General features: G+C 36.7%; 1 protein-coding gene across 1 annotated transcript; it reads right to left on the minus strand.

The window, feature by feature from the left end:
- Positions 1–1,421: 1,421 nt before the first annotated feature.
- On the minus strand, positions 1,422–3,166 carry LOC309489393 (fish-egg lectin-like). The gene is made up of 6 exons (XM_082158173.1): positions 3,023–3,166; positions 2,864–2,925; positions 2,468–2,695; positions 2,142–2,353; positions 1,814–1,938; positions 1,422–1,716 (listed from the first exon to the last, which is right to left on the minus strand). The coding sequence occupies exons 2-6, from the start codon at positions 2,919–2,921 to the stop codon at positions 1,572–1,574; spliced, it is 768 nt and encodes a 255-aa protein (XP_082014299.1). The 5' UTR covers positions 2,922–2,925; positions 3,023–3,166; the 3' UTR covers positions 1,422–1,571.
- Positions 3,167–21,695: the final 18,529 nt, after the last annotated feature.

The following is a 21,695-nucleotide window of genomic DNA, read 5'->3' on the forward strand; positions in this document are numbered from 1 at the left end:
TTTGCACAGCACCTAAGTGGAACTTCGATTAAGGGTGGAAAAGGAAAACAGTGGTTAAGGTTAAACATTAAGAAACAACTTGGTTAGGGTTGACAAGTTACACATTTTGGTTTTATTTAGGAGAATAAAAAAACGTTGGTTATGTTATGTTTGCACAGCACCTAAGTGGAACTTCGATTAAGGGTGGAAAAGGAAAACAGTGGTTAAGGTTAGACATTAATAAGAAACAACTTGGTTAGGGTTCACAAGTTACACATCTTGGTTATATTTAGGAGAGTAAAACAACTTTTGTTATGTTATGTTTGCATTTTTTATGTAAGAGAAAAAATGCCTAAGTCATGGCATATTCTGCCTAAGTCACTTTTATTGGTTAGGAAATTGATGATGGATCTTTTTCTTTTTGCATACTTGTTCACACATCTGGTTGAATGTACTGTTAAAATATCAATAAAAAATAACAATGTGATTTCTAAAAAATGTGTTTTTTCTTGTTTACCAAAAACATTGAAATATGACTTAGGCAATTATGCTATGAGGCTAACGATATATTTTATATGTTTTTATTTTATTTAACAATAGCCTAATGGATTTATTTCTTAAACTCATTGAGGAAAAAGTTCATTTCAACATGGTGTTCAAAAGATTAAAACTAACTTTAGAAATTGTTATCCTTAAATAAATGTCATCTTATTTCATTTTATTTTATGTGTTTTATTTGTCAATGCTATTACTCATTCCCCTGTTTTTATTCTCTCCCACAGACATTATGGATGCTGCAGTGAAATCTAAAAATAAAATCCATGACAGATCTCTTCATGTTCATAATTTCATTGTTCTGTGGACATTATCCTGCTATAATAAAAACTCAAAAACATCATTGTCACACCAAGCAGATTGCAGTCATAAACACACATCCAACCCCCCGGAACCACACAGAGTCAAATGTCACATGCCAAATGTCATAAAACCCCCACATATGGCATATATCCTGTCATAAAACCATAAATTAGGTTTGACACAAGCTACAACAAATAGACTACTAATCGTTCATTCTGTGCCACTTCAGAATCAACTACAGAGCACCCGTGACGGTTTAAAAATTGGTGACTGCAATCAGAGTGATAATGTCTCTAATCTAATGTCTGATAATGCTACATTATTGTATGTATATAGAAAATAATGTGACAGATAAAGAAACAACATAAATGAAGTTAAAAAGATGAATGTTTGCTCTGTTGAAGCTGCACAAACACAAGATGCTAGTTTGAATCCTTAGATCCTTCACTAATAACTTCCTGCAACTTTTAAAAGTGTGACGACAACTATTAATTATAGACAAAAACTAATCAGATATTAGAAATAAAACATGAAACAGTTGGAGAACCACTGAACAAAATGATACACAAAAGAAACAACACTGATAAGATGCTATCATAATGCTTTATTGATTCAAGAGAAGAGAGGAGAAGAGAGATTAATCAAACTTTTAGATTTCTGTTAATAATGACTGATCACTTTGAGGTTTCTGTTAATGATTGAGCTCCTCTGTTGCTGCAGTGACTCATAACAGACTATAAAGTACATTTACGGATGGAGCCGTCAACACAGACGACCCACAGTAATCCCAGGTCAAAGCTCACATGCTTGTGGTTATTGGGACAGGCAACCATCGAGATCCAGTCTGTGCCAGCGGGGTTGGATCGAGTGACACCATTTCTGCAAAATCATCAATTCTTTAATGTAGCATTTATATCAGAAAATTAATAATCACTTTTGTTCATACAATGTCTAATATGATTAAGGTTCTATTCACCTTTGGTATAAGTTCCCTTGAGAGTTGACACCAAAGACACTGCCATCAGTTGCTACTTCAATCATGGACAGAAGTCCAGGAATATTCACAAAGCCAGACCCGGAACAGGCATTACTAGACACATCCTGCACCAGACCCAAAGAAACACAAACCAGTCAACCATAATAAAGTCACATGAAATAACTATGTTTGCTGCTTCCACACCAGTTTCTTTATTTCTTTAGTTATGTCAGAAAATCAAACATGTGCGTGATGTCTACTTTATTGTTAAAAACCTGGTGTATCTAAACTTGAACTCATGCCCTTGTATTTAACATTATGACATTACCTTCAAGATGTAGATTTGGTCAGCGCTGTTCACTCCCCAACAGCTGTACGGGCCACAGCTGTAATACTTCAGCTTCCCATTAATATGAACCCAAGGAATAGTGTTTGGTGTCCATTTGTTGTTAGCATCCATATTTAAGCAGAATATATCATCATTCACATTGACACCTGAAATGATCTGATCACCTCCAGCATCCACTTGTTTGAGAAGGCCTAACAGTACAATCAACAGGTTGGATGAAAGATTAATTTAAGAATAACAATAAGATAATGTCTTAAAAAAATTAATGAATGATTATGCATGATTTTTGTAATTTCTCTTTTCACCTTGAATCTGCACAAAACTGCCATCATGAAACTTGAAGATCTTGTCAGCTGCATCCACCCCGAGCTGACCAGCAGGACCAACACTGAAGTGCTTTAGAGACGTGCAAATCTTTGTGAAGGCATTATTATTTAGGACAAACGCTTCATTCTGATCGTTCACTCCAACCACTAAACCAGATCCAGCATCTATCTGCTTCAGGGAGCCACTCATCACTTCACAGTTTAAAGCTGCGAACACACGGTGCAAAATGAGTACAAATAGACACTTTCACAAAATACATTACATACTGTTATACTGTTCAAATACATTACATACTAGCAAAAAAATTTTATTTTTAAATGGATTTTTAATATAATGTATTATATTTATGTTACCAAATCACATTAGTAGCTTACCCAGAGAGGGAAGGAACTGGCAGCTGACGAGTAGCAGGACGCTCTGAAAAACCTTCATTGCTCTGTTCATAACCATAAATCATTTATATAAGTGAGTTCAATGTGAGTAAGGATAAAACATAATGAATATTAAAATAACATTAATTTAATGAAGACAACCTTCTCTTGATAGATCAGAATTCAGCAGTCAGTGTGGATTCTTCTCTTCTGCGATACAGGTACTAGAAATTTGCATCCAATGTTGACAAATGCTGTTGAGGGGTAATTTAAATAGCCGAAATATGTTGGGGGGGCGGGGCTTCTACAAGGAAAATATCCAATTGAATTGTAGATACAGGCAAAAACAGTCTTTATCTATACATCAAACACTCAACTTGTTTGGGTGTGATATTTTAGAGACAAGGAAAGTCAATATAGACATTTTAACCAGTCAAGATAACTTGCCAACTTATTTTCCTGTGTCTACAAATCTTCATTCCATTGGATAATTTCCTGTTGTACATTTTCCTCTATCAGGTGAAGGTGAAGTATGTAACTTCTGTGACAGTGGCACCTGGCTAAAAAATAAAAATAAAAAATGGATTTTTTTTTTTTTTAAAGCAACTGTCACGGTTGTGTTCTGTGGACTTTTATTTTGACATTCTGTTTTTGTTTCTATAGTTCCTGTTTCTCCGCTCGGTTTAGTTTTGGTTTCCTTGGTTACTGATTATGCCCTCAGTTGTTTCTATAGTTACACATTGCTGTCACCTGCACCTAGTTTAGTTCCTTTGTTTGCCCAGTGTATTTATAGCAGATAGGAGTTTTACTTACTCAAACTTGTTCTGAGGGCAGAAAGGAAAATGATTGGTTTACAGCTTCATCCAATGAAACTGAAGCTAGGGCGGGGTCAAGACGTTTGAACGTGCAGCGGAGGGATTGAGGAATAACGTACGTTAGTCGGAATACAAGACAGATATTTTCGTGGGAGAACGCATTTATTGCAAGGTAAGTTCATTTATAATTATATTTCGTTCAAATTCAACATCCTAACGTTTACTAAGATAATAAGATAACATTAAAAATGCACAGAACTAATCATCATCGTCTAAATATCGTAGGCCTATTGTGCATTTTGATTTGACTGTTTCATCAGTCGACCACAACAAATCTGATTATGGGGAAACTGGTGAAAACATGCTTTTCTAATGCTATCTTGCTGTCTGTTAAATTGATGTGAGAACAGAACTCTTTCAACTCTCCGCGATATTTTACTTTCAAAATGATACATCTCCCGCCCTAGCGCTAAACTCTCGTGGCAGGAGTACTCAATAGATTCAAATCGCTGTTATTTTAGTGTATTACTCGCTGTTCTCAGTGCATGATTACTCAATAGATTCAAATCGCTGTTATTTTTTTGTGTATTACGCACTGCTCTCAGGGCAGGAGTACTCAATAGATTCAAATCACTGTTATTTTTTTGTGTATTATGCGCTGCTCTCAGGGCAGGAGTTCTCAATAGATTCAAATCACTGTTATTTTTAGTGTATTATGCGTTGCTCTCAGGGCAGGAGTACTCAATAGATTCAAATCGCTGTTATTTTTAGTGTATTATGCGCTGCTCTCAGGGCAGGAGTTCTCAATAGATTCAAATCGCTGTTATTTTAGTGTATTACGCGCTGCTCTCAGGGCAGGAGTACTCAATAGATTAAAATCACTGTTATTTTAGTGTATTACACGCTGCTCTCAGGGCAGGATTACTCAATAGATTCAAATCACAGTTATTTTAGTGTATTACGCGCTGCTCTCAGGGCAGGAGTACTCAATAGATTCAAATCGCTGTTATTTTTAGTATATTATGCGCTGCTCTCAGGGCAGGAGTTCTCAATAGATTCAAATCGCTGTTATTTTTAGTGTATTATGCGCTGCTCTCAGGGCAGGAGTTCTCAATAGATTCAAATCACTGTTATTTTTAGTGTATTATGCCTTGCTCTCAGGGCAGGAGTTCTCAACAGATTCAAATCACTGTTATTTTTAGTGTATTACGCGCTGCTCTCAGGGCAGGAGTTCTCAATAGATTAAAATCGCTGTTATTTTAGTGTATTACTCGCTGCTCTCAGGGCAGGATTACTCAATAGATTCAAATCACTGTTATTTTAGTGTATTACGCACTGCTCTCAGGGCAGGAGTTCTCAATAGATTCAAATCGCTGTTATTTTAGTGTATTACGCACTGCTCTCAGGGCAGGAGTACTCAATAGCTTCAAATCGCTGTTATTTTAGTGTATTACGCTCTGCTCTCAGGGCAGGAGTTCTCAATAGATTCAAATCACTGTTATTTTTAGTTTATTACACGCTGCTCTCAGGGCAGGAGTTCTCAATAGATTCAAATCGCTGTTATTTTAGTGTATTACAAGCTGCTCTCAGGGCAGGAGTACTCAATAGATTCAAATCGCTGTTATTTTAGTGTATTACGAGCTGCTCTCAGGGCAGGAGTATTCAATAGCTTCAAATCGCTGTTATTTTAGTGTATTACGCACTGCTCTCAGGGCAGGAGTTCTCAATAGATTCAAATCACTGTTATTTTAGTGTATTACTCGCTGCTCTCAGGGCAGGATTACTCAATAGATTCAAATCACTGTTATTTTAGTGTATTACGCACTGCTCTCAGGGCAGGAGTACTCAATAGATTCAAATCGCTGTTATTTTAGTGTATTACGCACTGCTCTCAGGGCAGGAGTACTCAATAGCTTCAAATCGCTGTTATTTTAGTGTATTACGCACTGCTCTCAGGGCAGGAGTACTCAATAGTTTCAAATCGCTGTTATTTTAGTGTATTACGCGCTGCTCTCAGGGCAGGAGTACTCAATAGCTTCAAATCGCTGTTATTTTAGTGTATTACTCGCTGCTCTCAGCGCAGGAGTACTCAATAGCTTCAAATCGCTGTTATTTTAGTGTATTACTCGCTGCTCTCAGGGCAGGAGTACTCAATAGATTCAAATCGCTGTTATTTTAGTGTATTATGCGCTGCTCTCAGGGCAGGAGTACTCAATAGATTCAAATCGCTGTTATTTTAGTGTAATGCACGCTGCTCTCAGGGCAGGAGTACTCAATAGATTCAAATCGCTGTTATTTTAGTGTATTACGCACTGCTCTCAGGGCAGGAGTACTCAATAGATTCAAATCGCTGTTATTTTAGTGTATTACGCACTGCTCTCAGGGCAGGAGTACTCAATAGATTCAAATCGCTGTTATTTTAGTGTATTATGCGCTGCTCTCAGGGCAGGAGTACTCAATAGATTCAAATCGCTGTTATTTTTAGTGTATTACGCACTGCTCTCAGGGCAGGAGTACTCAATAGATTCAAATCGCTGTTATTTTTTGTGTATTACGCACTGCTCTCAGGGCAGGAGTACTCAATAGATTAAAATCACTATTATTTTAGTGTATTACGCGCTGCTCTCAGGGCAGGAGTACTCAATAGATTCAAATCGCTGTTATTTTTAGTGTATTACGCGCTGCTCTCAGGGCAGGATTACTCAATAGATTCAAATCGCTGTTATTTTAGTGTATTACTCGCTGCTCTCAGGGCAGGAGTTCTCAATAGATTCAAATCGCTGTTATTTTAGTGTATTACTCGCTGCTCTCAGGCAGTGTTTTGTGTAACGCGTTACAGTAACGTAACTACTTTTTCGGGTAAAAAGTAGTGTAGCGCTACTACTAAAAATTTGGTAACGAAACGTAGTTCCTTTTTCAATTCGGCGCAACGTTACTTTTCCCATGGATATATTTGAAAGCGACACTGCCTCAGCTGCGCGCTTGAGAGAAGAGAACTGTTGAGAACTGAAGAAAACGATTTAGTTTAATATTTATGTTTAAATTAAATTAAATAAAAATTTTGCGCAATATATCAGGAGACAAATGGAGTGTGGAGACATGATTTTGACCACTTTATTAAGTCTGTTTTTGTAGAAAACCTGTATTTAAAGTGAATTTCGTTTTGTATTAATTGTATCTTAATTTTAATCAATGTTTTATCAACCAATTGCCTGAATTTAATAAGAAGTAAATTAAAGAGAACTATTTAGTTTCATATTTATGTTTAAATAAAATAAATAAATAAATAATTTAATCTATGTTGATTATATGAAAAGTGAAAAGCATGAGTAAGATCATAATTTTGTTCAATATATCGGGAGATAAATGGAGTGGGCAGACATGATTTAGACCACTTTATTAAGTTTGTTTTTGTAGAAAGACTTTCTTTAAAACGAATTTCGTTTTGTATTAATTGTATCTTAATTTTAATCAATGTTTTACCAACCAATTAATTGCCTGAATTTAATAAATAAGTAAATATGGCATGCAAAATAATCATGACGGCACCAGCGCGTGAACTGGAGCTCGTCTCTATACTGTAAATGAACCGAAACTCATAAGCTACTTGTCTCACAGACCTGAGAAATATATAGAAAGCTTGAATATGTGTACTTTTAAACAAAATATATTTTTTTCTCTCAAAATATATTTTTTTTTCTCCTACTCCCTTGATAGAGTGAGTCGTATGTCTGAAAACTAAGCTTATGTCTTCTATATCATTTTGTCTTATGCTATCAAGACGCAATTCGCACCGGTGTTAGAGAGCAGGGAAGCTTTATTGGCTGTTGCCGAAATTTAAAGTTCGGTGGATAGGGGGAGCGGAGCGGTGAGAAGTGACGCGGGCGCGCTGCTCATCGCGGAGTGTCGCACTCTACCCCATGATGCAGAGCCGGCTGAGAATAAAAGTTGCCGCACACAGCAGCGCCAATGAGAAGGACTTTTTTTCTTTTGAAATTGATACTATTTTTTATAATAAAGAGCACAAAATAATGACCTGTTATGTCCTACATTGTATAACTTTATGTCTACATATATTGGGTTCTGCCCAAAGTCAAGCAACATAAAAGTAACGTAAAAGTAACGAGTAACGTAAAAAGTTACTTTTCAAATGGGGTAACTAAGTAAAGTAACGGATTACTTTTTTAACGAGTAACGAGCAAACACTACTTTTTAAAAGTAACTTCCCCAACACTGCTCTCAGGGCAGGAGTACTCAATAGATTCAAATCACTGTTATTTTAGTGTATTACTCGCTGCTCTCAGGGCAGGATTACTTAATAGATTCAAATTGCTGTTATTTTAGTGTATAACGCACTGCTCTCAGGGCAGGAGTACTCAATAGATTCAAATCACTGTTATTTTAGTGTATTACGCACTGCTCTCAGGGCAGGAGTACTCAATAGATTCAAATCACTGTTATTTTAGTGTATTACGCACTGCTCTCAGGGCAGGAGTACTCAATAGATTCAAATCACTGTTATTTTAGTGTATTACGCACTGCTCTCAGGGCAGGAGTACTCAATAGATTCAAATCACTGTTATTTTAGTGTATTGCACGCTGCTCTCAGGGCAGGATTACTCAATAGATTCGAATCGCTGTTATTTTAGTGTATTGCGCACTGCTCTCAGGGCAGGATTACTCAATAGATTCAAATCACTGTTATTTTAGTGTATTACGCACTGCTCTCAGGGCAGGAGTACTCAATAGATTCAAATCACTGTTATTTTAGTGTATTACGCACTGCTCTCAGGGCAGGAGTACTCAATAGATTCAAATCACTGTTATTTTAGTGTATTGCGCACTGCTCTCAGGGCAGGAGTACTCAATAGATTCAAATCACTGTTATTTTAGTGTAATGCACGCTGCTCTCAGGGCAGGATTACTCAATAGATTCGAATCGCTGTTATTTTAGTGTATTGCGCACTGCTCTCAGGGCAGGATTACTCAATAGATTCGAATCGCTGTTATTTTAGTGTATTACGCACTGCTCTCAGGGCAGGAGTACTCAATAGATTCAAATCACTGTTATTTTAGTGTATTACGCGCTGCTCTCAGGGCAGGAGTACTCAATAGCTTCAAATCACTGTTATTTTAGTGTATTACACGCTGCTCTCAGGGCAGGATTTCTCAATAGATTCAAATCACAGTTATTTTAGTGTATTACGCGCTGCTCTCAGGGCAGGAGTTCTCAATAGATTCAAATCGCTGTTATTTTAGTGTATTACTCGCTGCTCTCAGGGCTGGAGTACTCAATAGATTAAAATCACTGTTATTTTAGTGTATTACGCGCTGCTCTCAGGGCAGGATTACTCAATAGATTCAAATCGCTGTTATTTTAGTGTATTACGCGCTGCTCTCAGGGCAGGAGTACTCAATAGATTCAAATCGCTGTTATTTTAGTGTATTACTCGCTGCTCTCAGGGCAGGAGTTCTCAATAGATTCAAATCGCTGTTATTTTAGTGTATTACGCGCTGCTCTCAGGGCAGGAGTTCTCAATAGATTCAAATCACTGTTATTTTAGTGTATTACGCGCTGCTCTCAGGGCAGGAGTACTCAATAGATTCAAATCGCTGTTATTTTAGTGTATTACGCGCTGCTCTCAGGGCAGGAGTTCTCAATAGATTCAAATCACTGTTATTTTAGTGTATTACGCGCTGCTCTCAGGGCAGGAGTTCTCAATAGATTCAAATCGCTGTTATTTTAGTGTATTACGCGCTGCTCTCAGGGCAGGAGTACTCAATAGATTCAAATCGCTGCTTTTGTCAGTGTTATTGTTCTGTACAAAGTATTCAGGACAGTATTAAAGTATTCATTTACCTACCATATGTGCTTGTATTTATATCTTGAATTTTGTACCTTAATTTCTTTTCTTTTTTTTTTACTTTTCCAGGATAATGGATAATTTTTGGCTTGAAGGGATAAGGCGAAAGGTAAAGAAAGTTAAGGATGCTCGAGTCATTCAGGAGGTCATACCTTTTTCTGGGGAGGAGACTGATTTCATGCAGGGTTACATTGAGAAACTGGAAGAGGAAACAAAAAGCATCTTCAGGTCCCCTGTGTCTACTCATAAAGACTACTTTTATTTTGCATGTGAAAGATCAAATAAAGCAAGTGGGAAAAGCAAAGGAGAACCAACAAAGACAAGAGCTAATTCTTGCAAAGCTTATGTGTCTATTAAAATCATCAAAGACGGTTGTTTCACAGGTGCTGTGGTCAACAAAATGCTTCAACACAATGGACATGATCTTTGCTTGAAAGAAGAGGGTGTTAAAAATCGCATTGATCCAGAGTTGTTAACCTTTATTGAAATGTGGCTTGATCAAGGACAGTCGATTTCAGAAACACTTTTAAAATGTGTGGACTGGGCAGAGCGTCATGGACATATGGACAAATATAACCGGCGGTATTACGTTACACCTGAAGATATTCGATTAATCAAGAAGAGCACTCTTAGTTTTCCTGATGCAAAAGACTGCATTAGTGTGGACAAGCTAGTCACATCTGAACTGCAGGAAAACATTTGTTATTACCAGCCATTGAGTGAAAATCAACCACTAATAATTGTAGTGCAGACGCCCTGGCAAAAAGATGTACTTAGAGAACATGCTCACACCATGGTATTCATGGACGCCACTTACAAAGCCATGACAGCATATGGTTATGCATTTTATGCACTTTTATTGACCAACAGTATTGGAAGAGCAGTCCCATTTGCTTATTTCATTGTGAGTGAGGAATCAGCGGACATACTGGCTCTCTGCTTGGAAAAGCTCGCAGAACACAACCCTGGATTTCTTCCCAGGTCAGAAGTAAAAAACTTGCATAAAGACAGCAAATTGTAAACTACTTTTTTACACAAGCTGTTCATTTTGACAAACTACAGATGTAGATCTTAATTCCTTCTTAATTCCTCATCATGTAGGTCGATAATGATTGACCGTGACCTTAAGGAACTCAATGCCTTAAGAAGAGTTTTTCCAACAGCCAAGATTCTTCTCTGCTGGTTTCATGTACTCCAGGTAGATATATCCTACTGTATTTTTTCCCTCTATTTTGGGCCTTTAATTAGCAGTATTGAGTTAAAATAAAGGAAATGATCACTTGTCACAGACCTATTCATTTTAAAACTAAAATTTGATTTAAAAGGTCATAAAAATGTCTTGACTAGCTATTGAATGTTTTTTGTAGGCCGTGCATAGGTGGATGGTTAGAAGAGATGGAGGAAACTTGTCGGTGAATCAACGAAATATTGTGATTCAAGCAATGGTGTCAATGAAATCCTGTTTAACGGTAATATTTGTATATCATAAATCACTTTATTCTTTAGAAATAATTTCAATAATGAAAATTAATCTTGAATTGTATACTATGGATTCTAATAGGATTGGTCAAGTTTATATTTTGTTTAACTTTGTTGTGTTAAAAGTGTAAAAACATTTTGTGGGAACATTAATTTTTAAAAGGCAATTTAAAACTCTTTACTCATCCTCATGTCATTCCAATTAATTTTAATTATTTTCTTTTGCAGTAGAATGCAGTAGTTTTATTACATAAAAAAATAATAACATTTTTCAAAAGATCTTAACATCTTCCAAATATCTATTGTGTTCTACTGCAGAAATAAACTCATAGGTTTGGAGTGACATGAGGGTGAGTAAATTATGACATGCGTAACAAAATGAAAATTTTCAACCTTGGGTGGACTACCCCTTTAAATGTGTGTAAACATAAGGTGGCATAACTTGTTGTGTTGTTTTTTTTTTTTTACAGGAAGAAGAGTTTAACAGCATGTCAGCTAGAAAGTGCGAAGAGCTTGATACCTGTCTGGGCAGTTCACATGTATCGACCTACCTCAAGAATCAGTGGATTTGTTTGGGAGATTTGTGGTCCAATTTTGGAAGGACGTTCTATCACCACAACAGCGAAACCAACAACAAGGCAGAGAGGTCAGCTATTAAAATTATAACACCTTGCCCTCAAATTACTTTTTAAAATATAGTGTGAATAACATGATATATTCATTACAAATATTCATTAAGGATGTTCTAAAAGTTTTAACTTTTGTACACAGATTTTTTCTCACAATGAAATACCAGTTTCTTAAGGGAAGGATGAATAGCAGGATTGATAAGCTTCTTCGCTTGCTGTGTGGTGATGTCCAAAAATATTACAGGTAAATATAAGTTAATTTTATTACTTTTGTAATGGTGCTAAATTGTAATTACAGAAATCATGTGACCAAGTTGTGGTGCCCTGATTATATATATATATATATATATATATATATATATATATATAATATTACCTCTGGCCACAACCTGTTGCCATTATCAAGTTGTTTGGATACAGGAAGCTCTAGTATAAACATTAGCTATTCTCTATAGCCTTATCATTGTCTATTCCTTTAAACAGCACACTTATGAAAACATTTAGTAAAAAGGTCTGTCAGCTCTGTCTAATGTCTAAGGGTATAGCAAATGTCTAAAAAGTCTAAATCATTTGATAACTTGTTCTTTAATTTAATTGTTCAGTTACCTGGATGAACTGACAGACACTGGACGAATAAAAGGAGCGAACACTGAAGAGACCACAAATGCTGCCCATTGCATGATTGCAAAAGGCCTGGATGCAAAAGTGGAGATGAATGAAAATGGAGTGTGTTTGGTTCCACCCGATATAAGCACACAATCTCACAGAGTTGACTTGGTGATGCATAATTGCGATTGCAAAGTATTCCAGTGTGGATCTGTGTGCAAACACTTAATTTTCTCAAAAATCATTGCAAAGAAACAAGGACTTGTAATTCAAGACCTTAGGGCAGAAGCAGCAAGAAAAATTGTTGACAGTGAATCCTACTCCGCAGATAATGAAGACCTTACTGTATATCATTTTGATGGGAGTGTAGGAATTGTACGTCATAAAGGGACCAAATTTTGCACATGCATTGCAAGTAGCTATGGAGAGGTGTGTGTATGTGTCTTAGTTCATAACATTATCTACACAACATCCTGTGAGAACATATCTGAGGAACCACACTGCTCAAAATACAGTGAGAAAAAAAATGTAACACTGCAACACATGCTCAGAGATCTTCATGAGTGGAGCCAATCAGAAAAATTTCATGAGGATAAGGAAGTGCACAGATTAGTACAGAGAGCACACAAGTAGTTGATATGACGGACCACCTGTCAAAAAATGATTGATTGACAGGTGCCACGCCCCTTCCGGTGACATGTCCCGCCCCTTCCGGTGTCCCGCCCCTTCCGGTGACAGGTGTCCCGCCCCTTTTGACTTTTGATTGACAGTTTGACAGCTAGTTTTGACTTTTGATTGACAGGTTGACAGTTAGTATGACTTTTGATCATGTTTTGACAGCTAGTTTTGACTTTTGATTGACAGTTTGACAGCTTTTGATCATGTTTTGACAGCTAGTTTTGACTTTTGATGTCTTTTGAAGTCTTTTGAAGGCTTTTGAAGCCTTTAGATATTGACAGAAAGTGTTATAACAATATGTGATGGTATCTGACAGCTAGTTTGATGCCTTTTGAACATGACAGTTAGTGTTTTTGAAGCCTTTTGATCGTTTGAAGACACTGTGATTAAATAATACGTCATGGCTATATGACAGCTAGTTTTAATTGTTTGAAGCCTTTTGAACATGACAGTTAGTGTGTGTTTTTGAAGTTGGTATCACACACACGATCCTCCCTACATATTCCTGAGCGTATCCGGGCTGTACTGTGAAACTGATAAGGGGAAAACTGGAAGTTTATCTCACACACAAATGTTGAAAAACCATTCAGTTCTTTTAAAAGAATATAAATGAAATGTTTATAAAGATCTTACTAAAATCTCACTCCAAAAGTTTAAATAAAATGGAGTCATAAAAACAATTGCAATAAGTCTCTCAAAGCATCGTCTGTGTGGGCCGCGCGCGCGTCTCTCTCTCTCTCTCTCTGTGTGTGTGTGTGTGTGTGTGTGTGTGTGTGTGTGTGTGTGTGTCTCACGGGATTCCCCCTGCCACCCTTTTGAGCTCTGACATCTGAAACGTGCTGTTCAGACACTGTGATTAAACAATGTCGTACAAAAACATTCTATCCTTTAAAATAATGATCTTGCTCATTTAACTAAAGTTGAAAAAAACATACTGTTCTCATGCTAATTTAACTAAGGTTGAAAAACTGTGGAAGTTTATCTCACACAAACGTTGAAAAACCATTCGGTTCTTTTAAAAGAATATAAATGAAATGCTTATAAAATATATCTTACTAAAACCTCACACCAAAAGTTTGAATAAAATGAGAGTCACAAAAATTGCAATCAGTTAAATGTTTATATAGTTAAACAAGTATATGAATGGGTTCAAAATTGTTTTACACACCTTGTTTACTGAATTCATATAGTCATTCCTGAATGACCTCACACTGTCTCAAAACATAGGGAGTCATAGCGTCTCTCTCTCTCTCTCTGTGTGTGTGTGTGTGTGTGTGTGTGTGTGTGTGTGTGTGTGTGTGTGTGTGTGTGTGTGTGTGTGTGTGTGTGTGTGTGTGTGTGTGTGTGTGTGTGTGTGTGTGTGTGTGTGTGTGTGTGTGTGTGTGTGTGTGTGTGTGTGTGTGTGTGTGTGTGTGTGTGTGTGTGTGTGTGTGTGTGTGTGTGTGTGTGTGTGTGTGTGTGTGTGTGTGTGTGTGTGTGTGTGTGTGTGTGTGTGTGTGTGTGTGTGTGTGTGTGTGTGTGTGTGTGTGCGCGCGCGTGCGTGTGTCAGAGAGTCACACAAATTCGGTGATCAGGATATCAGGTGCTGAGTTTATTTATAAGAAGTATAATAAAGTTTAAATGATATATTTTAAAAACAAAAGACTGTTTAAATAAAATCTTTAAAGTTTGAATACATACACATCTTCTATTTATCTTTTAGAAGATTACTGTGACCTAAAGTATTATTGTTACTAAACAATGTCTGTTGAAAAACCGTACTTAGTCGTCTTAAATCTCATTTCAATTCAATCATTCAATGAATCATTTCAAGATTCAATCAGCATTTTTTGTCCATGCGGAGTCTCAATTTTTGTGGCTTTCCACAGCCATAATGATTTTTGTACCTTAACTGCATATTCTATCATCCCTTACACCTAAACACGCTGATCTTTCTGAATTTATTTCAAAGCATAATCGTAAAAGTTTAAATATGATATTTTAAAAATGAAAGATTGTTTTAGTTTGAAGTTTAAAGTTCTTAACTTTCTTGCTTGAAAAAATCTTTAAAGTTTGAATACATTCATATCTTCTATTTATCTTTTAGAAGATTACTGTAATGATTTTGTTTAAATTGAACCTAAGGTATAATTGTTATTAAACAATGTCTGTTCAAAAACTTTAGATGGTTGAAAAACTGTTCTTAGTCGTCTTAAATCTCATTTATATGTAAAGATTCAATCATAATTTTTTGTCCATGCGGGGTTTCAATTTTTATGGCTTTCCATAGCCATAATGATTTTTGTACCGTAACTGCATATTCTATCCCTTACACCTAAACACGACCATCACAGAAAACTACATTTTCAAAAATATAAAAAAAAGTTTTAGCTAAATAAATATATAAATAAAAACACCTTACATTTCCAGAGAGGTGAAGTAGTTCTTTATGCAACGATAAAAAACAATCCAAAAAGCAAATAGTTTAAGTTGTCAAACAAAACACCCCCAGATCCTTCAGAGATAAACTACAGTGTGAACTGAAGCTTCAGGATATAGGGTAACAGACCAGATGAGTCTCGGGGGACAATGTCACAGTAAATCTAGTCCGCGTTCCAGAGTACATCCAGAGTTTTATACTAAATTCATTTAAAAGCATAACCTTAAAAGTTTAAATTAGATATTTATATATATCAGTAAAAGTTTTATTAAAATCATATCTTCTATTTATCTTCTTAGAAGACTTATGTATTATTTTTACTAAACAGCGTCTGTTCAAAAACTTTAGATGGTTGAAAAACTGTACTTAGGCGTCTTAGATCTTATTTATAAAAAAATATTTCAAACAGTATTTTGTCCATACAACATGTTGTCAAAGTTTGTCACAATGTTTTGTTGTTGCGTTATTTTTAAGAAATCCGAGGACTCTACGTTGCTCTTATTTAGACTAAGTTGTATCATCAAGTTAAATGTAAATTTGCAAATCCAAATGATAGGAAAACTTTATGATAGGAAAGTACGGACTGCGCCTTTGACCAAGCCTCTACATATGGGGCACTTGCGTAGAGAAGGCGCACATTCTTTGCACACAACTAGGTGACCACAGGGGATGAAGACAATGTTCACTTCCTTATCCATGCAAACTTTGCATGTGCGCTCCTCTTGAAGTCTTCTTAACTGCTCCTCCATAGGCAAGTCTGAAAGATCTTGACTCGGTGATGCAGCTTCATTTGTCTGGGCCATCAGTTCTCTCAGCAGGCAGACATCATTCTTCTTGATCCAGTTGCGGAAGACCTCTGCTGCTGCATTTCCTTTCGACAGGACTAACTCAATGAGCTGCCCTGTCTGCTGCTTGACTGTAGTGTAGTTACGAATAATGTCATACTCTTTCTGTGAGATGACGTTCTCCTCTAGAAGATGGTCCATTAAGCACTGCACACTTTTTAGCCGCTGTGACACGGCAAGATGATGTTTCTTAAGAAAAGTAAGAAACTTACTTTCTCGCTCCTCCTCTCTCTTCTCATCTTCCGCACGAAGTAAATCAGACACCAATTCTTGAACGGTTTTGTAATTTTCTCCACTTGCGAGAATTTTGCTTTGAACGGTTTGCTTCACCACAGGATTGTTCATCATCACTGCATCTTCTCCAGGACCCAGGTGTACAACAGCTGGATCAACAAATTCTCTTGAGTTGCTGTCTCCATTAGTCAATAGCTGTTCAAATAGTCTTGGAAATCTTGCTTGAATCTGATGAACAAACTCTTGGCCCTTTTCTTGCAACAGGTATTCACATCTTGGAAACCACTTAGCATGTTCTCTCCATGGATCATCACCAGACTCCCAACATCTGAGTCCACCATCACAACAAAAGCACTTCACGTCATCATTACGACCAACATAGTAAAAACCAGCCTTAGCCAATTGGTCTGGTCGAACAGTTATTCTTGAGGGCCAGTTGACAAATGTGAGCAACCTTTCTTCACACTGTTGCATTGCCGATCCATTGGAAAGGCCGCCACCAGATAAAGGTACATTATCTGCACGGTCACCTTGAACAAAGCGGCAGTTGGGGTAATGCCTCTGGTGCTCTGATGCTGCCCGATCTCCCGGTTCCCAGTTGCTAAGCTGGCCTCCACAACTGAAGCAAGCCACTCTGTCGCCCTGGCCAACGTAGTAGAAACCACTTTTGGCAAGCTCAGCTGGAGCTAATGTAGCAAGAGTCCAATTCTGAAAGGTGTCAAGGCGTTCCAGTTCCCGACGCATGCCAGGATTGTGACAAGTCGGAGGTCGCTGGTGAGACATATCCTCAACTCCACGGGAGGAAATGGGGCTGGAGAGGGCCAGGTTGCTGAATGCCGTGTTTAAGTAACCCACCTGCTCCTCCATTTGGCTTGAAAAAGATGCTGTGGCGGTTGATGTTACGGCTGTCGCAGGGTTGGAAAGCTGTAAGATGGCTACGTTGCGAAGCGGGGGGAAAAGGCAGAGTGAGAGGACGACAGGAGGTTTGCGGTGGCGGGTAAAAATGTGACCACAGGGTGTGTCTACTCAAGCCCTTCTCTCTGCTGGACATCCCATGACTAGTGTCTAGTCGTCCATGACAGAACACATAATCTTATTAAACTTATTAAATACCCTCTATGATGCAGGAACCGATGCTAAAAACAAAATCAAACACACCACAATTTCAAAAATTGAAAAATCACCACACAATTTCAGGTATTCACATCTTGGAAATGGTTGCCACCTCGGGAATACAGTCATTTAAATGCAGAAATCAAATATTTAAATATTTAATCTTTTAAATCATGTAGTATTTTTAATTATTCTAAATATTATTATTCTAAATATTATCATGTATACTATTATAATACTATTATTATGAGCTCAGACATTTTTTAACCAGATTTTTTTTTATTTCAACATTATACTTTCGAGTATACATTGAAGTGGTGAAGAAAATGATAGATCGGCAGTACATAAAGTAAAACGACGTTTACAGATGGTCTAACCAGAATAGAAAATCTCTGCAGGCTATCATGTTTTGCTCTAGGGTATAGTTGACCAGACTTTCAACTATTTCACCAACGTCAGTTTTTGCATTTTTTGACACCAGTGACATGCAGAGATCTGTTACAAAAGTCCATATAGCGAGTATCTCTGTGATTTCGAATTCGTCACAACATTCACGCAGCACATCCAGAACTTGTTTGAGGATTACGCCGTTCGGCTCTTTGCCGTTAAAAAACATGGGTGTTACATCAGGCCATGGCTTTGTCAAGCCTCTTACGACATCCATTTCATTTTTGAGATGTGTCACACGTTTGGTATCCTGCGCACAATCGTTTTTCATTCCACACGCAGCATCGATGATCCTGTGCATCAAGCCAACCATCTGACCTCTAAAATGATCTTTAAACATAGAGTCTAGCGTAGCTCTTAAAGGACACTCTTTGCCCGTGGCGCACTCACACGCCGGATGATACTTGTTCTCCATCCGTTTTTGCGTCGCCATTTTTTCAACTTTTCGAATAGTCCACTATTCGATGATGAAAGATGCTCTTCGTTCCTGGAATGTTCCTGGAATCTCCTGAGCGAGTCCTTGCGGCACAGTCGTCCAGGGTTTGTGCGTTAATGCTCGGAAGTTTGTGTTTTTGGGTCAGAAGCGTAGTTTGCGTCAGGTTCAGGCAAACAGGACTTTCAACTTTTTCCTTCAACCTTTGATCAATGAGATGATGTAGTAGCACAGCAGTCCGAGGCTAGTAGAGCTAGAAGTAGAGCTAGAGTGTGCAATGTCCTGAAATATTTATCAGGACAGCGATTGGGGTCCGCCCCCTCGCCCCACTGGAGGGGTTGAATAGGGTGTCGTCATCAGGGAAGCCTATGTAAATTATAGTCACGATGCAACAGAAGTAGCATCATGGAGAAGTTATGCATATGCCACCAGAGAGAAGTTTATTATTATTTTCACTCATTCCAGTTACAAAATCTGATTAAACACTGTATTCAGTTGGCTTTAAGTTAATTTTACCGACTATGAAGATATTAAAGTTCATAGACCTTTAGCGCATTCAAATGTATTGAGTTAAAATCAATATCGCATTAAACACATCATTACTGTGTTTAATAACTTCAATAGTTATCAAGCACCAGCTGATTTAAGTTTTTCTTCAAACAAAGGTAATTTTCTGATAAATCATAGTACACCTACATGTGTTTTGTTGTATTTTTAAAAACATAGAACCAGAGAACAGAGAACCTTGTGTGGTATTCTATATCCGCATAAAGGGTTAAAATATAAAATATAAATTTTAGCGCTATTTAAAAATTAGGACGGTATAATAATAATATAATGTAAATGTCTCACGTGAAGATGATGGTTTAAACCATCATTTTATCAAATCAAACCAATTCATGTGAATACTGTCGTATATATACAAAGAGAAGACCTAGAGTTCACTAACATTAGCTAACTGTAGGAAACAGATATCCGGGGGAAAGTGTAAAGAAAACGCCATACAAAACATTACAATCACACCCAGCAATGCGATAAGTGTTACGCTGATGTTAAAAATTGTTAAACAATTTCAAAACAGGTTGTTTCAGAAGAAATGCAAACAAAATCTTTTAAACAAAGTCTTGTTTCAGAGTCGGTATGCTCCGGTGAAAACTTTGATGAGGCCAAGAATAATAGCGCTGTTAAACATGCGCTTCAATAACAATGTTCAATATAAACAAGAATCCGACTCTAATGCGCCTCAGCTTGTTTCACATATAACTGTTGATTGTTAGATATAATAGTTAGATGATTTTTCTAACCATTGAAATTTATGATATGTTAAAACATTCAGCATTATGCCGAATAAAAAGAAGATCATAAAAAGAAGAACAATTATTAAGACATAAACACAACGTCTGTTTTCTGGATCGGGCCTAAAAGACAGATGCCTAAAACTCAAAGTATTGGTGGGGACGTAATAAAATGAATCAACCCTCCTTTCACTTATCAACTGTGATTCATTAGCTTAACTGTTGTTTAGCGACATACACAAAATAACTGTGTAATAATAACAAAATAAGTGTAATAGTTAGACAAGTTTGAAGCGTAATAGTAGGTAACAGAAAAAACAGCAATACTCATCTTTCACGTCGATGTTTCGTAGACATAGCAGAAAGATGTTCTAAAATAAATATGATTTGTTTAGTCTTAAACACTCTCATACTAGAAGGACCGTTATTTAATTCTCTTTATGCAATATTTGTTCATGTTTTTCATACATTCCTATATGAACATGTTTGACCACGCTCGGAGACTATATACTTTTTGCAAACTGTACAAAAACAAGATCAATTACAGACATTCAAAAGCTAAAACTGATCACTATAGTGGCTTTTCTGTATTTGTTTTAAATGGCTCATTTACTTTTAACCTAGTTGACCTCTAGAATTTACTTTTGTGCAATTTTACCAAAGTGTGGAACTTTGTTTAACAGCCTCAAGCTTTGATGAATATGCCTCTCTCAGTGCCATAGTCAGATGTGATTCTGTTGTAATAGTTTAAGTGTAAAACAGCATGCGCTTTGTGTGATTCGTAGATAGAGGGAAAGTTTCTTCTTAAAATTTCACTTAAATTCTTAATGGTCATTTATTTATATAAACACTGAATGTTGACGGCTCTCAAAGAAACGTCTTCACCTAAAACACACACACACACAGTCCAACATACAAAATGTGAAACAGTGTCGTCTGAACAAGATGACTAAATCTAGCGGAGTAACAAAACCATCATTTGGATACTTTTTATTATAAACGGAGCTTTTCAATCCTCTTTTCTTAGGGATTTGGTCTTTTGAATCTTAAAGATAAAAAATAAGATGATGTTTTAAAGTTAGTCCATAGGGTGTGGAACTTTGCATCACTATGGTGTGTAAAAATACACCCAAAGATTTAAGCACAACTATTTACACACATACTATGTAGGAGAATATCTAACTGTATATTGTAGATTGTGAACATTGCAGTTTATTTGGGGTCAGAGAACATCCTTAGCTCATACATCTCTTTAATTTTGTGCTGGATGTTAGTTAAAAGATGAAGGTATTAGTTAATAACAAACAAATAAAAAACTTAAAATCAACATGAAGCCATAATATTAATAAATAAAATATGGTATAATTACAGTTTGAAAATGACTTCCATAATATTTTATTTTAGTAAAGGTATGCCCAACACAAAGTTGTGCGTTGTGAGTGAGACCTCGCAAAGATTACGCCAATATTAGATTTCTCGAACATTGCACTATGCCTGAAACTCAGTAATCAACATGCATTTATGTAGGACTGTCAAAAACTGTAGGACTGTCAAAAATCATCTGTTATCATGGTTTAGTTGTATTTTAAAACACTGTTTTTTCTTAAAAATGTTGTGTCAGACGTATTTGGTAGCATGATTATCTTGTTTAATCGTGTATTCAGTCCATCAGATTGATATTTGTAGAAATACATTTATAAAACAAAAAAGAACAAGTTAATGGCCTTGTGTCAGAACACAACAGGTATGAAGATATGTCTGGTTTTTATTTACTTTTTATTCTAACTTTAAAGCTAGATTATCCTTTGAAAAGTGTAATACAGTATTTGATTTTTACACACGCAGTGTTTTCGCCAACTGACCTAAACCGTTGACCCCTGAAGTTATGACTTCTGAAGGCCTTGATTCACTCGGTTGAAAAAATGGTATTTTGTCATTTAAACATCTGAAAAAATAGACTGTGCTTAATATCTGCTAA

The sequence above is a fragment of the Leuciscus leuciscus genome, assembly GCF_965113295.1.
Source record: "Leuciscus leuciscus genome assembly, chromosome: 24".
Lineage (NCBI taxonomy): Eukaryota > Metazoa > Chordata > Actinopteri > Cypriniformes > Leuciscidae > Leuciscus > Leuciscus leuciscus.

Coding starts and splice junctions, on each gene's coding strand:
- LOC309489393 (XM_082158173.1), bottom strand. CDS start 2,921: ATGAAGGTTTTTCAGAGCGTCCTGCTACTCGTCAGCTGCCAGTTCCTT. Junction 2,354..2,467: donor CAGTTTTGTGCAGATTCAAG/GTGAAAAGAGAA, acceptor TTGTACTGTTAG/GCCTTCTCAAACAAGTGGAT. Junction 1,717..1,813: donor CAAGGGAACTTATACCAAAG/GTGAATAGAACC, acceptor ATGATTTTGCAG/AAATGGTGTCACTCGATCCA.